The 15,456-nt window shown below is 42.9% G+C and overlaps 3 protein-coding genes across 8 annotated transcripts in view; 2 read left to right on the plus strand and 1 right to left on the minus strand.

Moving 5' to 3' along the window:
* On the plus strand, positions 1 to 9,241 carry LOC116390772 (complement C2). The gene is made up of 19 exons (XM_031860807.1): positions 1 to 135; positions 242 to 348; positions 994 to 1,141; positions 1,268 to 1,453; positions 1,941 to 2,114; positions 2,649 to 2,747; positions 2,846 to 2,988; positions 3,110 to 3,251; positions 3,446 to 3,580; positions 3,733 to 3,837; positions 4,059 to 4,196; positions 4,390 to 4,490; positions 4,565 to 4,673; positions 5,362 to 5,509; positions 5,650 to 5,723; positions 5,877 to 5,968; positions 6,075 to 6,207; positions 6,295 to 6,344; positions 6,428 to 9,241. Exons 1-19 carry the CDS (start codon positions 84 to 86, stop codon positions 6,608 to 6,610), a joined length of 2,319 nt encoding a protein of 772 aa, XP_031716667.1. The 5' UTR covers positions 1 to 83; the 3' UTR covers positions 6,611 to 9,241.
* Positions 6,692 to 13,602, minus strand: pnkp (polynucleotide kinase 3'-phosphatase). The gene is made up of 17 exons (XM_031860808.1): positions 13,289 to 13,602; positions 12,234 to 12,280; positions 11,692 to 11,952; positions 10,972 to 11,265; positions 10,526 to 10,605; positions 10,378 to 10,435; positions 10,165 to 10,272; positions 10,008 to 10,079; positions 9,727 to 9,775; positions 9,327 to 9,397; positions 8,997 to 9,089; positions 8,812 to 8,908; positions 8,659 to 8,720; positions 8,293 to 8,402; positions 7,727 to 7,814; positions 7,566 to 7,633; positions 6,692 to 7,275 (listed from the first exon to the last, which is right to left on the minus strand). The coding sequence occupies exons 1-17, from the start codon at positions 13,407 to 13,409 to the stop codon at positions 7,155 to 7,157; spliced, it is 1,800 nt and encodes a 599-aa protein (XP_031716668.1). The 5' UTR covers positions 13,410 to 13,602; the 3' UTR covers positions 6,692 to 7,154.
* LOC116390770 (TRPM8 channel-associated factor homolog) overlaps positions 9,366 to 15,456 on the plus strand; it is a 20,039-nt gene continuing 13,948 nt past the window's right edge. Inside the window, exons 1-3 of one of the 6 annotated variants that reach the window (XM_031860803.1) lie at positions 9,366 to 9,409; positions 14,913 to 14,932; positions 15,193 to 15,442. In XM_031860803.1, the coding sequence (XP_031716663.1) occupies positions 15,229 to 15,442 (214 nt within the window). In that variant the 5' untranslated portion in view covers positions 9,366 to 9,409; positions 14,913 to 14,932; positions 15,193 to 15,228. The other 5 variants (XM_031860797.1, XM_031860798.1, XM_031860801.1 and 2 more) reach the window with 5 other exon arrangements.

A 15,456-nucleotide genomic window follows, 5' to 3' on the forward strand; every position in this document is an offset into this window, starting at 1 on the left:
GCATCTGACTGCAGGTCGATACGGACGCTATCGCTGAGGTTTTTGTCACTCAGAGACTCAAATGCCAGCAATACAGTCTGGTCATGTATGCCAAGCTCATTCTATGGATCCTGCTCTTCACCTCTGTCCAGGAGGGTGAGCACTCTTACATTTTCACAAGTATTTTGTTAAATTGATGTCGATCCAAACCATACGGCTGTGTTGACGCATGTTTGTCTCCGACACTTTGTTTGTGCTCCAGTGTCCCTGCAGGATTACGGTTCTGAAGATGAGACGTACGAGGATCCGCCGCCTCTGAACTGCTCAACCACAGAGAGCATCAAAGGTGGACATGTCGCCTACTCACAGGTAAAGATAATACACTGAGCTGACATGATTAGTTGATCAATCACTTTTTGGTTGCAGCTTCTCAAAAATGAGAATCTTTTCTCATTCTGTTTTGAATATACACCAGGATTTTTTTCTGGTTGGTTGGTCAGACAAAACTTTATAATTTCCTTTTTTGCTCAACAATAATCTAATGATTGAGATAAATCTACAGTGAAAATAATCGGTACTTCACTCACGATGAGAGTCAGATCAGCAAAGTGAAATATGGCTCCTTTAAGAGCGTGTATGTACATTAGTTCAGCTCTGCTGTCCTGATGCAGTTTTATGTATTATGATATCTGTGATGTAATGTAAAATATTTCAAAAAGAGAGGTCATTAAGAGGGTGTTATTCAGGGGCAGAAAATAGGCAAAATGGAAAATGGTGAAAATAGATAATAATTAAATAACAATATGTTAGAAACAATGACAAAACCATGAAATAAATGTGTTTCAGTATTATTCATGCAAGTAAAAGTGAGGCACATCACTGAATTAGGAAGTTCATTTTCTGATAAAAAGGAACTAGAGGTTCTGGAAAGTGAAACAAATGTAGCACTTATTTACTGGAAAGCTTCATGTTACTTAATTTAGCTCCAGAAGTGACCATGTGTTTCCTCCACAGGGAGGACTGGAGGGCAGTGTGCTGACCTATCACTGCGGTGCGGGGCGATACCCTTTCCCGGTAAGCTACCGGCTCTGCAGCGCTGACGGGGAGTGGTCGCTGATGAGATCAACCGGTGGCAGACAGGTGTCCCGGGCCACATGCAAAGGTAGTGGTTTGGATGATGATTCGGGGAGTTTTCTCTCAAAGCACCACTCTGTGATTTTCATCCATCTCTTCTCTCCTGCGTCATCATCTTCTCCATCCTCTTTTCTGTCCGTCCGCCTCTCTCCAGACGTGTTGTGTCCGGCTCAGCTCCAGCTGGATCACGGCGACCTCTGGCCCAGAGACCAGTGGTCCCGCGTCGGGTCGACGCAGAGCTTCTCCTGCCAGGACGGCTTCACCCTGTACGGGTCAGCCCAGAGGAACTGCACCCACTCTGGGGAGTGGACAGGAACCACTCCCGTCTGTGACAACCATGGTGAGGACTTTACAAACCTGCATGATTAAATTATGTACAATACACGGCTATATTTTCCCCTAGTTGAGAATAATTGAGAATATCCACTTACATGAGGCCCTGAGCCCAGTTCATCAGGTGTATTAGAGCCTGTGGTACAGTGAGCATGCACTGACCAAGCTCATACTTTCTGAGGTTTACATTTTAAAGCGGCTTTTGTTGAATACATATAAATGAGCCCTGCAAACTGATTTTAACTGTTGTTTACTGTGACACAAAATCACGGAGCAAGTTTTGCATTTACCCTTCTTAATGTAACAATTCAGTGTTTAAGCTTGCAATGTGTTTCTGACGTTTTAAAAGGCCTTTGTGCATCAGTTCAAAGTACTACATAATCATCTTTTGGAAATAAAGTATTGTAGTCATTTCTATACAAACACAAACACTTGTATCATTTTTTAAGAATTGTTCTGACCTAAACAAATCATTGTATATTTTGTCTCTGCAGCTGACGACTGTAGTGACCCGGGGATCCCACCAGGGGCCCAGAGGTCAGCAGGCCGGTTTCAAACAGGGGAGAAGGTGGTCTACCGGTGTCAGACTGGTCTGAATCTACTTGGGTCGGCTGAAAGGGTTTGCCTGGAGAACAGGGAGTGGAGCGGTTCGACACCGCGGTGCCAAGGTGCAGAGTGACTGTTTTTATGCAATATAAGGGTAAACGCAGTTTTATAGTTCGGTATTTTTCTTTTGACAGTCCAGTGTGTGGGATTTTGTGGACTCGTTGTGTTTGAACTAAGAATCGTTGTGTCCAGACATTGGCCCAGAATGGAAAAATCAACCACTGGCTGTATCTAGAGAGGGGCTTTCGCGTTTTTTACATTACCGGAAGGCCACCGTAGTCTTCTGACTTCAGTTGCTCCTAAAGTTGTGTTATTGTGGTAAGGACGGCCTCTGAGTGAGGCGAACGGTGTTGGTTTTGCACTCAACGGCTCATGTTATTGCAGTATTGCAAAGAGAGGAGTGACAAGAGGGGCGTTCAGTTGATTGCAATCTACAACTTCACCACTAGATGTCGCCAACTCCTACACACTGTGCCTTAAAAACAACAAAAGATTTCATTTTTAAGACAAAAGAAACAAACAAAGACTACAGCAATTGGGCATCAAAGCAGTTACAATGAAACATCCATGTGAGATATGTTTGCGCTTCACTACAGGCCCGAATACCTTTGACTCCCCCAGCTCTGTGGCAGCAGCCATGGCGGGGTCACTTGCAGGAGTCATGGACGTAATCTCGCCAGACTCCAAAAAGAAAGGTGCGTATAAAAGGGCCGAATAACATGAGGTTTATAAGTGCAAATACGTAAACTTAAAGAGCAACTCGCTCAATTCAACTGCAATTTGTGTGTTTAAGCTGCAACAAGGTCCTTTGGCCGAACCTTCCGCGTGGATGAAGGCAGTCGTATGAATGTCTACATTTTGCTGGACACATCAGGAAGCATCAGAAAGCAGGACTTTGATTTATCCAGGAAGGCCACCATTGCTCTCATCAGAAAGGTCTGTGCCAAATGAGCTTACTTGACTCAACAGTGAGTGAAAGACAACAACAAAAAAGATTGAATCACATTAGTGAACTAGATTTGTGTGTCATTGTGTGTCTCCTTCATTTTCCTTCTAGTTGGACAGCTACGAGGTGCAGCTGAAGTTCCACGTGTTGTCATTTGCCAGCGAGGCTAGAGACATCGTAGACATCAGAGACTTGGATAGAAGTGGTAGCATCGACGACATCATATGGAATCTGGAGGAGTTTGACTACCATAGTAGGACTTGTCATGACTTAGTTTACTTACAGTATTCATTCCTGTAACAACCACAATTTTGTGATATTCTCAAGCAGGCCTGAATCCGTACCGTACGCTACAACTATGATGCACCAATGTGTTTGATGGTTTAATTGAATTATTTATCAATTAATTTTTGTAGAATTGAATCTTTTGCATCTGTTCATCTGCAGGCCACGGGCAAAAGACGGGCACCAACCTGCACGCTGCCCTGCACCGCGTCACTGAGTTGATCAGCTACTTTAAGCAAAACAGCGCCAGGAACCATTTTAATGAGACTCAGAACATCATCATCGTAGAAACAGACGGTAAAGACGCTCACACGTCTCACAAGCCCGTGAAAAAAAGCATCTTCAGCTCATCTTCAGCTCCTCTTTTTTTTGGGAAAAGGGAACACAAGAAGAGCCTCATCCTTAAGCGTATTGTAGCCATTCATCCTCTCTCTTTCCTCTCTCTGCAGGTTACTCCAACACCGGCAACAAGCCTCAGATTGCTCTTCACCAGATCCGAAATCTGCTGGGCTACCACGACACATCCCGCGACCACACAGACGAAACTATGCTGGGTATCAAGACTCAAAAATAGAAGGAAAAAAGATTGAAGTTAATGTTTTAATACAACTTGTACAGCATTTACATTTTAGTTACTCTACTGAGACTTCAGAAACACTTTCACTGATTGTAATCGTAAAGTCAGACAAGTTTGTTTTTAGTGTGTGTAATGTGCATTGACGCTGTTGCCTATGCATGTATACAGCGTATAAGTAATTATTTGCTGTGTTTTCAGATGTCTATGTATTTGGTATCGGGGATCAAGTGAACAAAGATCAGCTGAACTCCTTAGCCTCAAAGAAACGTGGTGAGCAGCACGTCTTTGTGGTGAAAGACTTCCAAACACTGGGAGAGGTGTTCAACAGCATCATCAGTGAGTAGGACATTATTCATTGTGTGTGTGCTTTCTGATTCCTGCTGTCAATTTGTCAGCTGAAAATTTTCATTTTGAGAGACTTTCAACATTAACAATGTGAAAAGTTTTGTTCAGCATTTACTGTTGCTCATTTAAAGTCAACATTATAAGTGACTGAAGTACAACATTGAAATGTTCCTGTTTCATACAGGCGATAAGAGTGTGACGATGTGTGGGGTAGCTCAGGAGCAGGACGAGGATAAGATGGCCTACACCAGACCCTGGCACGTCAAAGTGGAAACGCTCTCAAAGGTCAGTCGCTTTCCATCCGTTTGACATTTTAGATTGGATTCTTTTGCTTTTTTGAACACTTTCCTCCCTTGTAGATTACGCCGTGTGTTGGATCCATTGTGAGCCCGAACTGGGTGCTGACGGCCGCTCACTGCTTTGCCAGAGTGAGCACAGACGTCCCTCAGCAGTTGTTCATAAGTCACGGTCAGTACGAGAAAACTTGACCTAAACACATGGCCAGGGAGGCTTTTAAGTCGTTTAAGCTCCTCTGGAGCAGGCTTTAAGGGTCCACCCTAAACTCACATGGGCTAAATAATATCATGAACATTGAATATACTGTATATATAATTCTGGACATTGGCATCACTACAAATACCTGTACCCCAATATTGAAAAAGCATAACCTTCTCTATCATTTTTTAATTACACTCATGAGCCAGTGACGTAATTTTGCTCAGCTGTGCACTTGTCCTGTTAATATTATGAATGACAATAAAGTTAATTTTAACTCATCATCATCCATAAGATAATAAGATGCATCAACAACAGCAAATGAGTGCTGATTTTGGGTCAGTAGCTTGGTGATCATTTGATGATTTTGTGTCCGTTACACTTTTTATACATGCATGCAGTTCTTGTTTATTCTAATGTTTGAATAAGTGTTTAAAAAATGCATTGTGTCAGATGTTTTAATTTCAATCACATTGAAGTACCACAAGAGCACATTTCTAGCACAAGTTATCTTTTTAGGACTCAAAGCCTAGATTAAAACCATAAAGGTGTCGACTCACTTCGCTTCTCTATTACAGCAGATCTAGATCAGTTCTATTTACCGTCTTGCTGACTTTGCACCATTTTTTATGTTATGACAAGCAGCTTGTTTGGTTCCCAGGTGAGGGCACGGTGGTTTACAAGAAGGTGTTCATTCACCCAAAGTACAACATCAGGGCTCTGGAGCACAGGAACGTGTCGGAGTTCTACGACTACGATGTCGCTCTGGTTCAGGTGAACAAGAGCATCCCGCTCTCCTGGAAAGCCAGGTAAGAAAAGATGGTGAGGAAAAGATGGAGCCACCACGGAAATGTACACCATTTTGTAGCTTAGAAAAGGAATAAATCTTATGCAACTATCATAAATGCTCCTGATTGTCAGTGTGTGTGTACACTGTGTCATACAACAGACCCATCTGCTTGCCGTGTACCGTACCAGCGGATCGAGCCATGAAGAGAGTCAACTCCACCTGTCAGCAGCACAGTACGTGACCTTTACACCTCACAGGAACAAAGGCATTTATAGTATTAAGAGTGTGCAAGGTCTAGTTCCATATTCTCTCTGTGAACAAAGTGTTAATATCTAGAACTCAAGACAAAAAAAAGCTAAAATAGTTAAATGAATATGTGCATTCAGGGAAGGAACTGCTACCACACATGGAGACCGCTGCCTTTTTCATCCATAAGAACGCCGAACGCAAACAAACACACATTCAAACAGACAGTCAGGTGAGTGACAGTTGATGATTTTTCAGACCGTGGGCTGCTTTCATGCTCAGTAACGTGGAGGAAATAAGTCGTTATTATGAAAGCGTGAGTTATTTTCCGTCTGCAGAGGCCGAGCTGTGTGGAGAAGGCGAGGCAAACACTCAAACGGCCCACCAACGTGACTTTGGATGAGTACATACCCGACAGATTGCTCTGTACCGGGGGATCCTCAGCATACCAGTACGCCATCACCTGTAAAGGTCTGGACTCTGCGTTTACTGCATCACAGCTGCCAGTTTGACAAGCATGGGGTTCGCACTAGTTACACGTCATCTCTTTTTGCACAGGTGACTCTGGTGGATCCCTGTTTCTGCCAAAGAGAAATCGCTACTTTCAGGTCAGCGAGGTTTCTCACTTATTAAAGTTTCATTACACACACAGTCAGCATCACGTGGACATTTCTCCCGCTTTCATCTCCAGGTGGGAGTCGTGAGCTGGGGCACGACGAACGTGTGCAACCGGCTCGACCCGGCTATGAGAAAGTACAGCAGCGGGAACCCGCCTCCAGACGCTCGGGACTTTCACATCGACCTGTTCAAGATAATGCCGTGGCTGAAGCAGCACCTGGGGAAGGACATTCAGTTCCTGCCCGATGTCGACTGAGAACATCCAGAAGTGCTTCGAGTAAGATGCAACGACGTAATGTGCGTGAATGTGGGAATAATCACAGACTGTAATATCAAGTATTTTCCAAAGCTTTATTGTCAAAAGGAATACTGATGATTTTTATAACTGTGGTGCGGTAAACTCACTTGTAAATTCATACGCAACATTTAAAGAAAAAGTAATTCTTGTTGTTTTCATTTTTCTAAACTCAACATGTATAATGCATGCATAATCGGAGGCATATATAATGGAAATACACCTGTACTTTATTACTTTAATGCAAGTCTAGTTACCATCACTGGTCTGAATCTGTAGTTAGAGGCCATTGACATACAGTACTCTGCACAGAAGTGAGCGGGGAGCACCAGACAGTCCACCAGCTGAAACATGTCGGTGTCTACTGGCTAACTTGGTGTGTATTTTCTATCACTGTTGCTCATTGGTTGGATCTCACTCTTCAGCTGCTTCTCTGGCTGTTATCTACCATTTTGTTTTTGTCAGTGAGAATTTGACAGTCAAACGACGTTAGAATTCTGTCCAATCAGCCCTCAGAAAACTGCCGGAACAAGGTTTCTGATTGGCTGTCCTTAAAGTTGGGGACAAAGTGGATCTGTAGGATCTCGGAGAATCCCTCCGGGAGAGCAGGAGCCACAAAGTGTTTCCTGTCCAGACAGAGAGCCAGATCAGAGTGGTCAGTCCCAGAGCTATTACTGGTAAGTGTGTTTATTACCAGAATTCTAAACCCTGACTTAGACTTTAGTTTTAACGCAGACACAAAGACGAAACAAAAGCTCCTGAAAATGTATTAAAATAGAAAACTTAACGCGTTGGTGGCATGCGTTTAGCTGCATTTCATCAAATCTGTGCACAAATTTTTTTTTTGTCAGAAAAAACCCCCAAAAAAAAACTTGTATATCTCATGAATGTGAAAAGAAAGAGCAGTATCACTCACTTGTAGCTGTGGAAAATCATGTCATTGACTTTAACGTGTTTGCTGTTCGATGGAACCATCTCACGGAACTGGGAACAACAACAATGCGTTTATAAACAAAAGAAAAGACAACACCACCCAGATTAAGACAAAGCACAGAGTGGAGAGGAGGAGAGACGTACTCTGTTGTTGTGCTTGGCTTGCTCCAGAGAGGCTGAGAAGTGGAAACAGCGACACTGCACTCCTGCTGCCGTTGCCACGTCCACATACCTGGAAAATACACACTGAGTATTGGTTTGACAAACACAGAACAGTAAATTCACACCCTAAAACACAGCAACAGCAGCATACAATCACACGCAAGTAAGTGAAATAAATACAGTCACTAGGTAACCCGTCGCTGGTGCATGAAAACAGTTTTTTGCCATCAGCACATCACAGTCTGTTCTGCAGAACACAGCACGAAATTCTGCTGCTGGAGGCCGTCGGCCCGTTTAAGACATCCATCACACTGAGCCAACACAATTACAAAGAGCCTCAACCAATTCAGAGCTTAGTAAAAAATGCCCCGCCTGCAAATATACTCTTCTGTCTGTCATATGATTGACTGGTGCTCTTTGTTAGCATAAGGATGTACCCCAGAGAGAGGATGATCCTGAGTATATATGCATACTGAAACATGCAAGGACACACACACACACACACACACACACACACACACACACACACACACACGGTTGTGCTTTACCGTTTGCGAGACTCTGGGTCTGGGTTGGTGTTGTCCACCACGACGCTGCGGCCTTCTTTCAGGGCGTGCTCACACGCCGAAACGCAGCTCTGCCACGAACCGAGTGTGTCCTGATGCAAAACAAAACAAAAAAGGTCGTAATGAATAATAATTTAAACAAAAAATCATAATTATCTTTGTGTTGGTGTTTCTCATCATTATTACAATAACACCATCTTTAAAACAGTTACACAATGTGTGGATCAAATAGAAAAGCAGGGTAGCAAACATCAAAGTAACACTCAACAGTTCAAATCTTCTTGTACATAAAAGCGAATGTTCTGGATGTGTTTGGCACTGGAGCCCTGTTCAGTAACATCCACTCACCCTGTTGACGTACACGTAGCCTTTGGGAATGACGTGGGTCTGGAAGAAGGTGGATTTACCAGCTGTGCAGAAAGAGAGGAGGAAACAAGGTCAGCGTGGTGTCGGTGGGACGAGAGGACGGACGAGTCGATAAAAGCGTCTTCTGTCTCTTACACGCAGGGAAACCCACGGCAACAATGACTTCAGTCCTGCTGGAGGTGAGACAGGCGGATAGAGGGTCCAACAGCCCGGCAGTGGAGTCGAGCTTCCTCTAGAAGTTCAGAGGAAGAAAAACGTTTAACGTCGTATTCTCATGTACTGTAAAAAACAAAACAATAAGGTGTGTTCATTGTACTCACAGGGTCAAAATTAGGCAGGCTGTAGGGGGCGTTCTTCCAGCCCAGGAAGTACTCCTCTGGGGTGTGGAACTGCAGTCCAATGTTCAGAGCAAACTACAAAAACAAGAAGGACGAAAGCAACTAGTAAATATATAAATTGTTGCATAATTTATTTACCTTTGTTAATGACATTTAAGATGACACACACACAACGACTCAAGGCAGGAGCAGGAGGATGAGGAGGAGGAGGGGCATTAAGCATTTGAATTTTGGAATACCATATCAGTAAAGCCACCTGTAAACATGGGATGTTCATCACTAATACAACACCACTAATACACCTGGTCCTACCAGTCGGTCACTGCAGGAGAAATCCTTCTTCTTCCTCCCTGGAGCCCAGTTCTCCGGCCTGCCCGCAGCATCTGTGCATGAAGGTAAAGTAAGACGCTCTGTGTGTGTGTGTGTGTGTGCTTGTCAAATGTTTTTAAAGCAATAGTAAGAGGGTAATTTATTTTTGTATTTCTGCACTTTGAAGAGGTTAATAATGTTGGATAATGTTGTTTTGGATGGCTGTGAATCCAGTTAGTTTTAGGTATAGCACTAAGCATTAGGATTTGGGGAGATTTCAGGTAGTTAGTTTTGGGGTTTCAGGAAATAGGACTAAACTAAAAGTTTTGGTGCATCTCCATATCAGACCACTGAGAAGCACGGGGAGTTCATCACGCTGGGCGACACACCCAACCTCACTCACCTCCGACATAGAAAGTCTGCGTCTTGTCAACGGTCACGCCATCATTTGCCTGAATTTAAGGAAACACACACGCACAGACACAGTCAAAACTAGAATAGACGGTGTATTGTCAAACATGCAGAGACCTTAATGCTGGGACAAAAGGGTGGCTCTGATAACTCAGCTTGAATTAGCGAGTAGGAACTATTACTTTTGTACTATCCGTCTCAGAGTAAATACTGTGTTTGGGGTGCGGCTCTTGAACAATATGGGTGTGTTTATGCATCTCTACTGGCATTTACCTTCTCACACAAGTGATTCCACATTCCCATCACCGGCTTCCTGTAGAGACCAGGACTGGTGGACACGAACACCTGAGACGCAGAGATACAAAAGAGTCAGTTTGTTTTGAACAACGATCGGGAGAAAGACGAGAGTTAAACCACAACACGGCCAAACCTGCACAGGCAGCTGCAGCGCGGCCAGGATGTCCTCCACTTTGGACTTAAAGACTTCTGGTTTCAGTTTGCCTCTGGCGATCCCCATCTGGTTGGTGAAGAACACCAGCTGTAGGAAGAGGGAGGGCAGACTAGGAAACCCAGAGTCACATTGCACAGGTTCACATCTGCTAAACTGCACTGAAAATCATCGGCAACTGTTGCTAATCCTCACCTTGTATCCTCTCTTGAGCAAGCTGGCCAGCCGGGGCTGAATCTCAGGATACAGTATCCTGTTGATTGAACACACAAGCAGCTGAATATTACGATAAGCCAGAGAGAGAGAGAGACATACCATTTAAAAAGGGAAAGGGAAGACGTACTTCCAGTCATCTGGCGCAGTGGGAAAGACTTTCCCAGACTTGGTGGTGATGATGCAGCCATCTATGTCAAACCCGGCAATCTGGAGAGCGACAAGAAGAGGAAGAGTTCAGGCATTTACACACGAGAACCCGACGAAGCACTTCTGTGTTCATATGAAAAACTGCTATGTTAACGAGACCGACAAATGATCGAACACTCAAGAATAAAAACATTAAACCACAATTATTTTCACTATTGATAAGACAGAACTTTATTAACCCCGAAGGAAATTCTTGTGCCAAAGTTTGATCAAAGATAACAAAATAAAAATACAAACATATACGAACACTAGAGTAATTGTACGTTTTAAGTATAGAAGAAGTAACTAAATCAAGTCGCCAACAACAAAACGGTGTCGTACTCTGATCTCAGACACTGACGCCGCTCTATTGGAAACACTTCCCACCTTTTCGCTGCCTCTGACACCAGCAGCCGTGTAAAGCATCAGGCTGCCGATCTGCTGCCAGCTGCTCTTCAGACATTCCTTCACAGAGGATGACGATGACGAAGGCCGGGTGCTGTTGCTCCTCTCCGTCATAGACTTCTCTGCCAACTCCTGCAGCTGCTTGAGCTTTTCTTCCGCCATTCTCTCCTCTTCCTCATCCTCTTCCTTCATTGGTCCTCCTGAGGCCTCCTCGTCTCGTCGTTGGCGCTTCACCTCAGGCTGTCCCCTCTCTGGACTCAGCTGTCTTTTAGATGACTGAACAGAAAACAGAAATACAACTTTATAGAATTTCAGTTGTTTGTTCTTCAACTTCTCTTGATAAATATTACCTTTTGTTGCAACATTGCAAAAAGTGAATAAGATACATGACATAATACACTTGGGCTGGGCTGCACCAACAAGAAATCATATCCAAGTATGATTAAAACAACTTTAAATCATGTTGCACCAAACTTCAAAACTAGCTTCAAATGATGTATTATTCAATTGAGATCTCTTTAACCGTCAGTTTAGTTTCTACTTGAAACCTCGATTCAATTTAATTCTGTTGCATCAAAACTCTAATCCTAAATGTGATCCAGTGTTAACTTTAAACTTACACCGAAGAGTTAACGACTAAAACTAAATCCTTGTTGGTGCGTTAATAGTCGTGTCAACACAATAACGGAACAAATGTGATACCTTCATGGGAGAGGTAGAAAAGAAATCCTTTAAACTCCGCTTGGGAATTGGACTCGACTGCGCCTCTTTCCCGTTTCTGCCTCCTTTTGTCTTATCGGTGGCTTTTAGGCCTTTCTGCGCCGTTTCGTTTGAGCTCGGGGAGTAGTGCAGTTTAAACGGGTGGCTCTGGTTCACCAGGAAGAGGGTTCCTCCGTGGGTCAGTTTACCAGACTGGCTCCGGCCCAGCTTCTCACCGTCCAGGAAACTGGGATTGGGACCCAGCTGTTGGAAGAAAATAAGACATGTTTGGACATTGGACTGCATTCTTTATGCACATACAGTGAGTTTATAGGTTGTTAGATAACCAGGGAGCGGCTAGGCAGCAAAGAGAAAAGTGTGCCGTCATCTGGTTTTAAGACATGAAGACATAACTGATTGTGTGCTGCCAAATATTAACTCCCTTCTGGTGTTTGTCGGGCGTGTCTGACAGCCAGTGGTGTTTTCCAGCTTCACAGGGAGACTAACTGAATCATGAACTGTGGCACTGGGATGGGCTTTCATACCTGAGTAACAACAACATCCTGGTCTGCATAGCGAGCCACCACCTTCACTGAGAGACACACAAGGAAACACATCCACCATCATGTACACTCACAGACACATGCACACACGTAGTTGGATATTCATTCGGAGCTGAAATAATGACAACTTTAATAATGACTGAATAGTTTAATTCACTTTTTAAGCAATAATGCAAAAACAAGTAATTCGCATGTCAGCTTTCCTATATTTCCCACTGCTTTCTGACAGTTTTTAGACCAGATGACTAATCGACAACGTAGTCAGATTAATAAATACTAAAAAAAGAATTGCAGCGCTACATTCATTACATATACACAACTACTGTGGCAAGATATTTTCTTGATTCATCATTAATGGTAGAAAAAAGTTCAAAATGTATAAACTACCAGAGCCCAAACATAGCGCTCTAAATTGCTTGCAAAAAACAAATATTCTCAGTCTACAAAGAAAGAAGCCTGAACTACAAATGTTTTTATTTTTGATTGACAAGTGACTCAAACTATTTAAATAGTTGCCAGTTTGTTTTTAAATTGTATCTGTATAATCGATTCATCCACTATAATTTCAGTTATTGAGGTCTACTTCTTATCTTCAACTCCTCCAAATTGTGCAATCTATTTTACAAAGCCCTGAAAGAGTAATTTGATTATTCTCTCCTAACTAATTTATATAGCTCTCTATGTAACACCTATTAAAGTTTAAGGACAGAAACACAATTCCCCCTGAAGGTGTGTCTATGTACCCTGAGTCTGAAATAAAGTCTATCTATCTATGTAAAAAACAGTTGTTAAATTAAACTCAGCAACTTTTTAAAATCATGCTCCACATAGCTACCATGAAGATGCATTCTAACTCTTACTATAAGCAGAATTAATTATGACTTGTGCATTAAAACTTCTTGCATGCCTCTTAAAACCTCATTGAGCACGAGCCAAATCGCTGCGTGCAGTGTATTTCGCAAACTAATTAAACTAATGAGTGTGAGGTGTCATGTAACGTTAAAGCACCACCGTATCTATGTGGAGACCTTCCTCACCCTGGTGCCTGGAGCATCTCTTGTCGGTGACTCCGGTGTCCGGACCCCGGCCCAGAATCACCGCTCGTCCGTTCTCCAGAGGGACCCGCGCTCCAGAGTGGCTGACCAGCGTACACGACATCTGCACGAGCGGCTTTTTTACTTTGAGCCTTATGGTGTGTTTGTGAACGATTTCATAAAGTTATGAACCGAAACATATATAATACATGTAATACACGCGAGAACCGTTACTACTTTTCCCACAACTTCTTTGTATGTTAGTTGGTTGTTGGAAGTGCAGAAAACCGGATGGGGGCTTCTTTTGTGGTGCACCCACTGTCTATCAGAAAAATAGGCTCGTTCGGAAACGTAGTGTCCTTGAAGGTTCCGCTCATGACTGTAGTTTTCCGGGGTTTGAAACGTTTAGCATAGTCTGATAATTCTTGATAATTGTCAGAGAATGCCACGTCCCCATGGTAAAGTAGACTTTATTTAATTAATTTCGATTTGTTTAAATAATAAAAATGTCGTTTCTTGTACATTTGAAGGAGTTTCGGTTTTGAGTGTTGCGCAGCACAGAAAAGTTAACCTACCTGAGTGAGTACTGCGCTGTTTGCTCCTCCACACAGTCAGTCAGACAGACAGAAGTCAAAGAAGAAACATAAGATCAAGACACACGCAGAAAATAAAACAAGATGATGCATTTTCTATTCCTGTAGTTACTTCTCGGGTTGGGTACGTTAAACGCTTCTATGCGTCTAATTTGTCTAATTAAGAAGAAAAACCAGATCGTCATCTTTCCCTATTATTATAATCATATACACATTATTTGTTTTAATAGCATTTGCTCTACCTGGGCGGCCACTGGCCAGGTTTTGTAACTACTCATGAGGGCTGGTTTGTTGGAGAAATCCTTTTTATTTAGAAATGCACCTTGGTTTGTTTATATACACTTTTTGAATATATATTTATATTTATATTGTACATAGTCGTTAAATGTTTATGCTTACATCTTTCCTGTTTATTGTAAATTCTGTGTATGTAGGTAGAGAGCAATGAAAAACCGGAGTCAAATTCCTTGTATGCCTAAGCGTACATGGCCAATAAAGCTGATTGTGATTCTGATTTAATTTAGATGCGGCATATAACATGTTTAAGACATATTCCAGTACAGCATAGGCTTTTTTATAACTTTTTATTCACAATTTACAAGTAAATGTGTTAATTTTCTAAAGAATTAGAAAAGCCCCCCACAACACAGACACTGGCATTTAGGGAATGCTGGTGTTTACAAAAACAAGATGTGACACTCTATCATTTAAACACAGATGGTCTTACTAGTTTATTTCACAGCCACTACGTTGCGTTGTGCTCTAAACATCCACAAATATTGACTGCCCGACAGGATGAGCAGATATTACATTCAGGGTGTATCCACACACTGAGACTGTTGACAGACGGGTGTCTTTATCCATTGATGTTTGAACCTGGCTGTCATTAGCAGCCTGTCACTGAGCTGTAGTCACTGAAGTCCCTCCTCTTTTTGTTATTTCCCCCAAACTACTCAATGCTGTTCTCACCCTCATTTCCCTCTTGTCTCCTTGGTGGATTGCCTGTCTGGAAAACTGTCTTCTAATACAAGCAGAAAGACAACTTGACTTTCAGGTGAAAAAAACGTTTTGCTTTTAGTTGATGTTTGGTTGTAAGGAGAAACTGTACACTCTTGGGCTTTGGTAGCTCCAGGTGGAGAGCAACTGAAATATTTTTGGTCTGAACCAGCAATCAGCAGTGAATTTTTTTTTTAGATTTTATCTATGTCAGCTCTTTCTTTTCCCACAGCCAACTGACACAACATACATCTAGGTGCAACTGTTTAACTGCATTCACCTATGCAACTTACATGCTGGCTTTACACTGCTCTACAGCATCTTCATCCGATCTTCAGAGCAACAGTCCTCACCATGTCCAACCAGCTCAAGGAAAATACCCATGAAGGGGCCTATATGTCCCTGATGAGAGGCTTTAGGGAGCTGGACCTCCGTGGCCCCTGTGTTCCCAGTGACCTGGTGCTGATTGGAGACCACGCTTTTCCTTTAGCAATGAACAGCAAAGGCCAGTCCCTGATGGCAGCCTCTCAGTACGGCCGTGGGAGGATTGTGGTCCTGGGTCATGAGGGCTACCTGACCGCC

This window comes from Anarrhichthys ocellatus, unplaced genomic scaffold (genome assembly GCF_004355925.1).
Source record: "Anarrhichthys ocellatus isolate YVR2014 unplaced genomic scaffold, GSC_Weel_1.0 scaffold24, whole genome shotgun sequence".
Lineage (NCBI taxonomy): Eukaryota > Metazoa > Chordata > Actinopteri > Perciformes > Anarhichadidae > Anarrhichthys > Anarrhichthys ocellatus.

What these genes read in the sequence shown, in the direction of transcription:
- pnkp (XM_031860808.1), bottom strand. Translation starts at nt 13,409, where the DNA reads ATGTCGTGTACGCTGGTCAGCCACTCTGGAGCGCGGGTCCCTCTGGAG. An exon ending in TTTCTACCTCTCCCATGAAG is followed by an intron (nt 11,266 to 11,691) that starts GTATCACATTTG and finishes TTTTCTGTTCAG; the next exon opens with TCATCTAAAAGACAGCTGAG. An exon ending in GGAATCACTTGTGTGAGAAG is followed by an intron (nt 9,776 to 10,007) that starts GTAAATGCCAGT and finishes CCTTAAATTCAG; the next exon opens with GCAAATGATGGCGTGACCGT.
- LOC116390772 (XM_031860807.1), top strand. Translation starts at nt 84, where the DNA reads ATGTATGCCAAGCTCATTCTATGGATCCTGCTCTTCACCTCTGTCCAG. An exon ending in GTCCCGGGCCACATGCAAAG is followed by an intron (nt 1,142 to 1,267) that starts GTAGTGGTTTGG and finishes GCCTCTCTCCAG; the next exon opens with ACGTGTTGTGTCCGGCTCAG. An exon ending in TCCCGTCTGTGACAACCATG is followed by an intron (nt 1,454 to 1,940) that starts GTGAGGACTTTA and finishes TTGTCTCTGCAG; the next exon opens with CTGACGACTGTAGTGACCCG.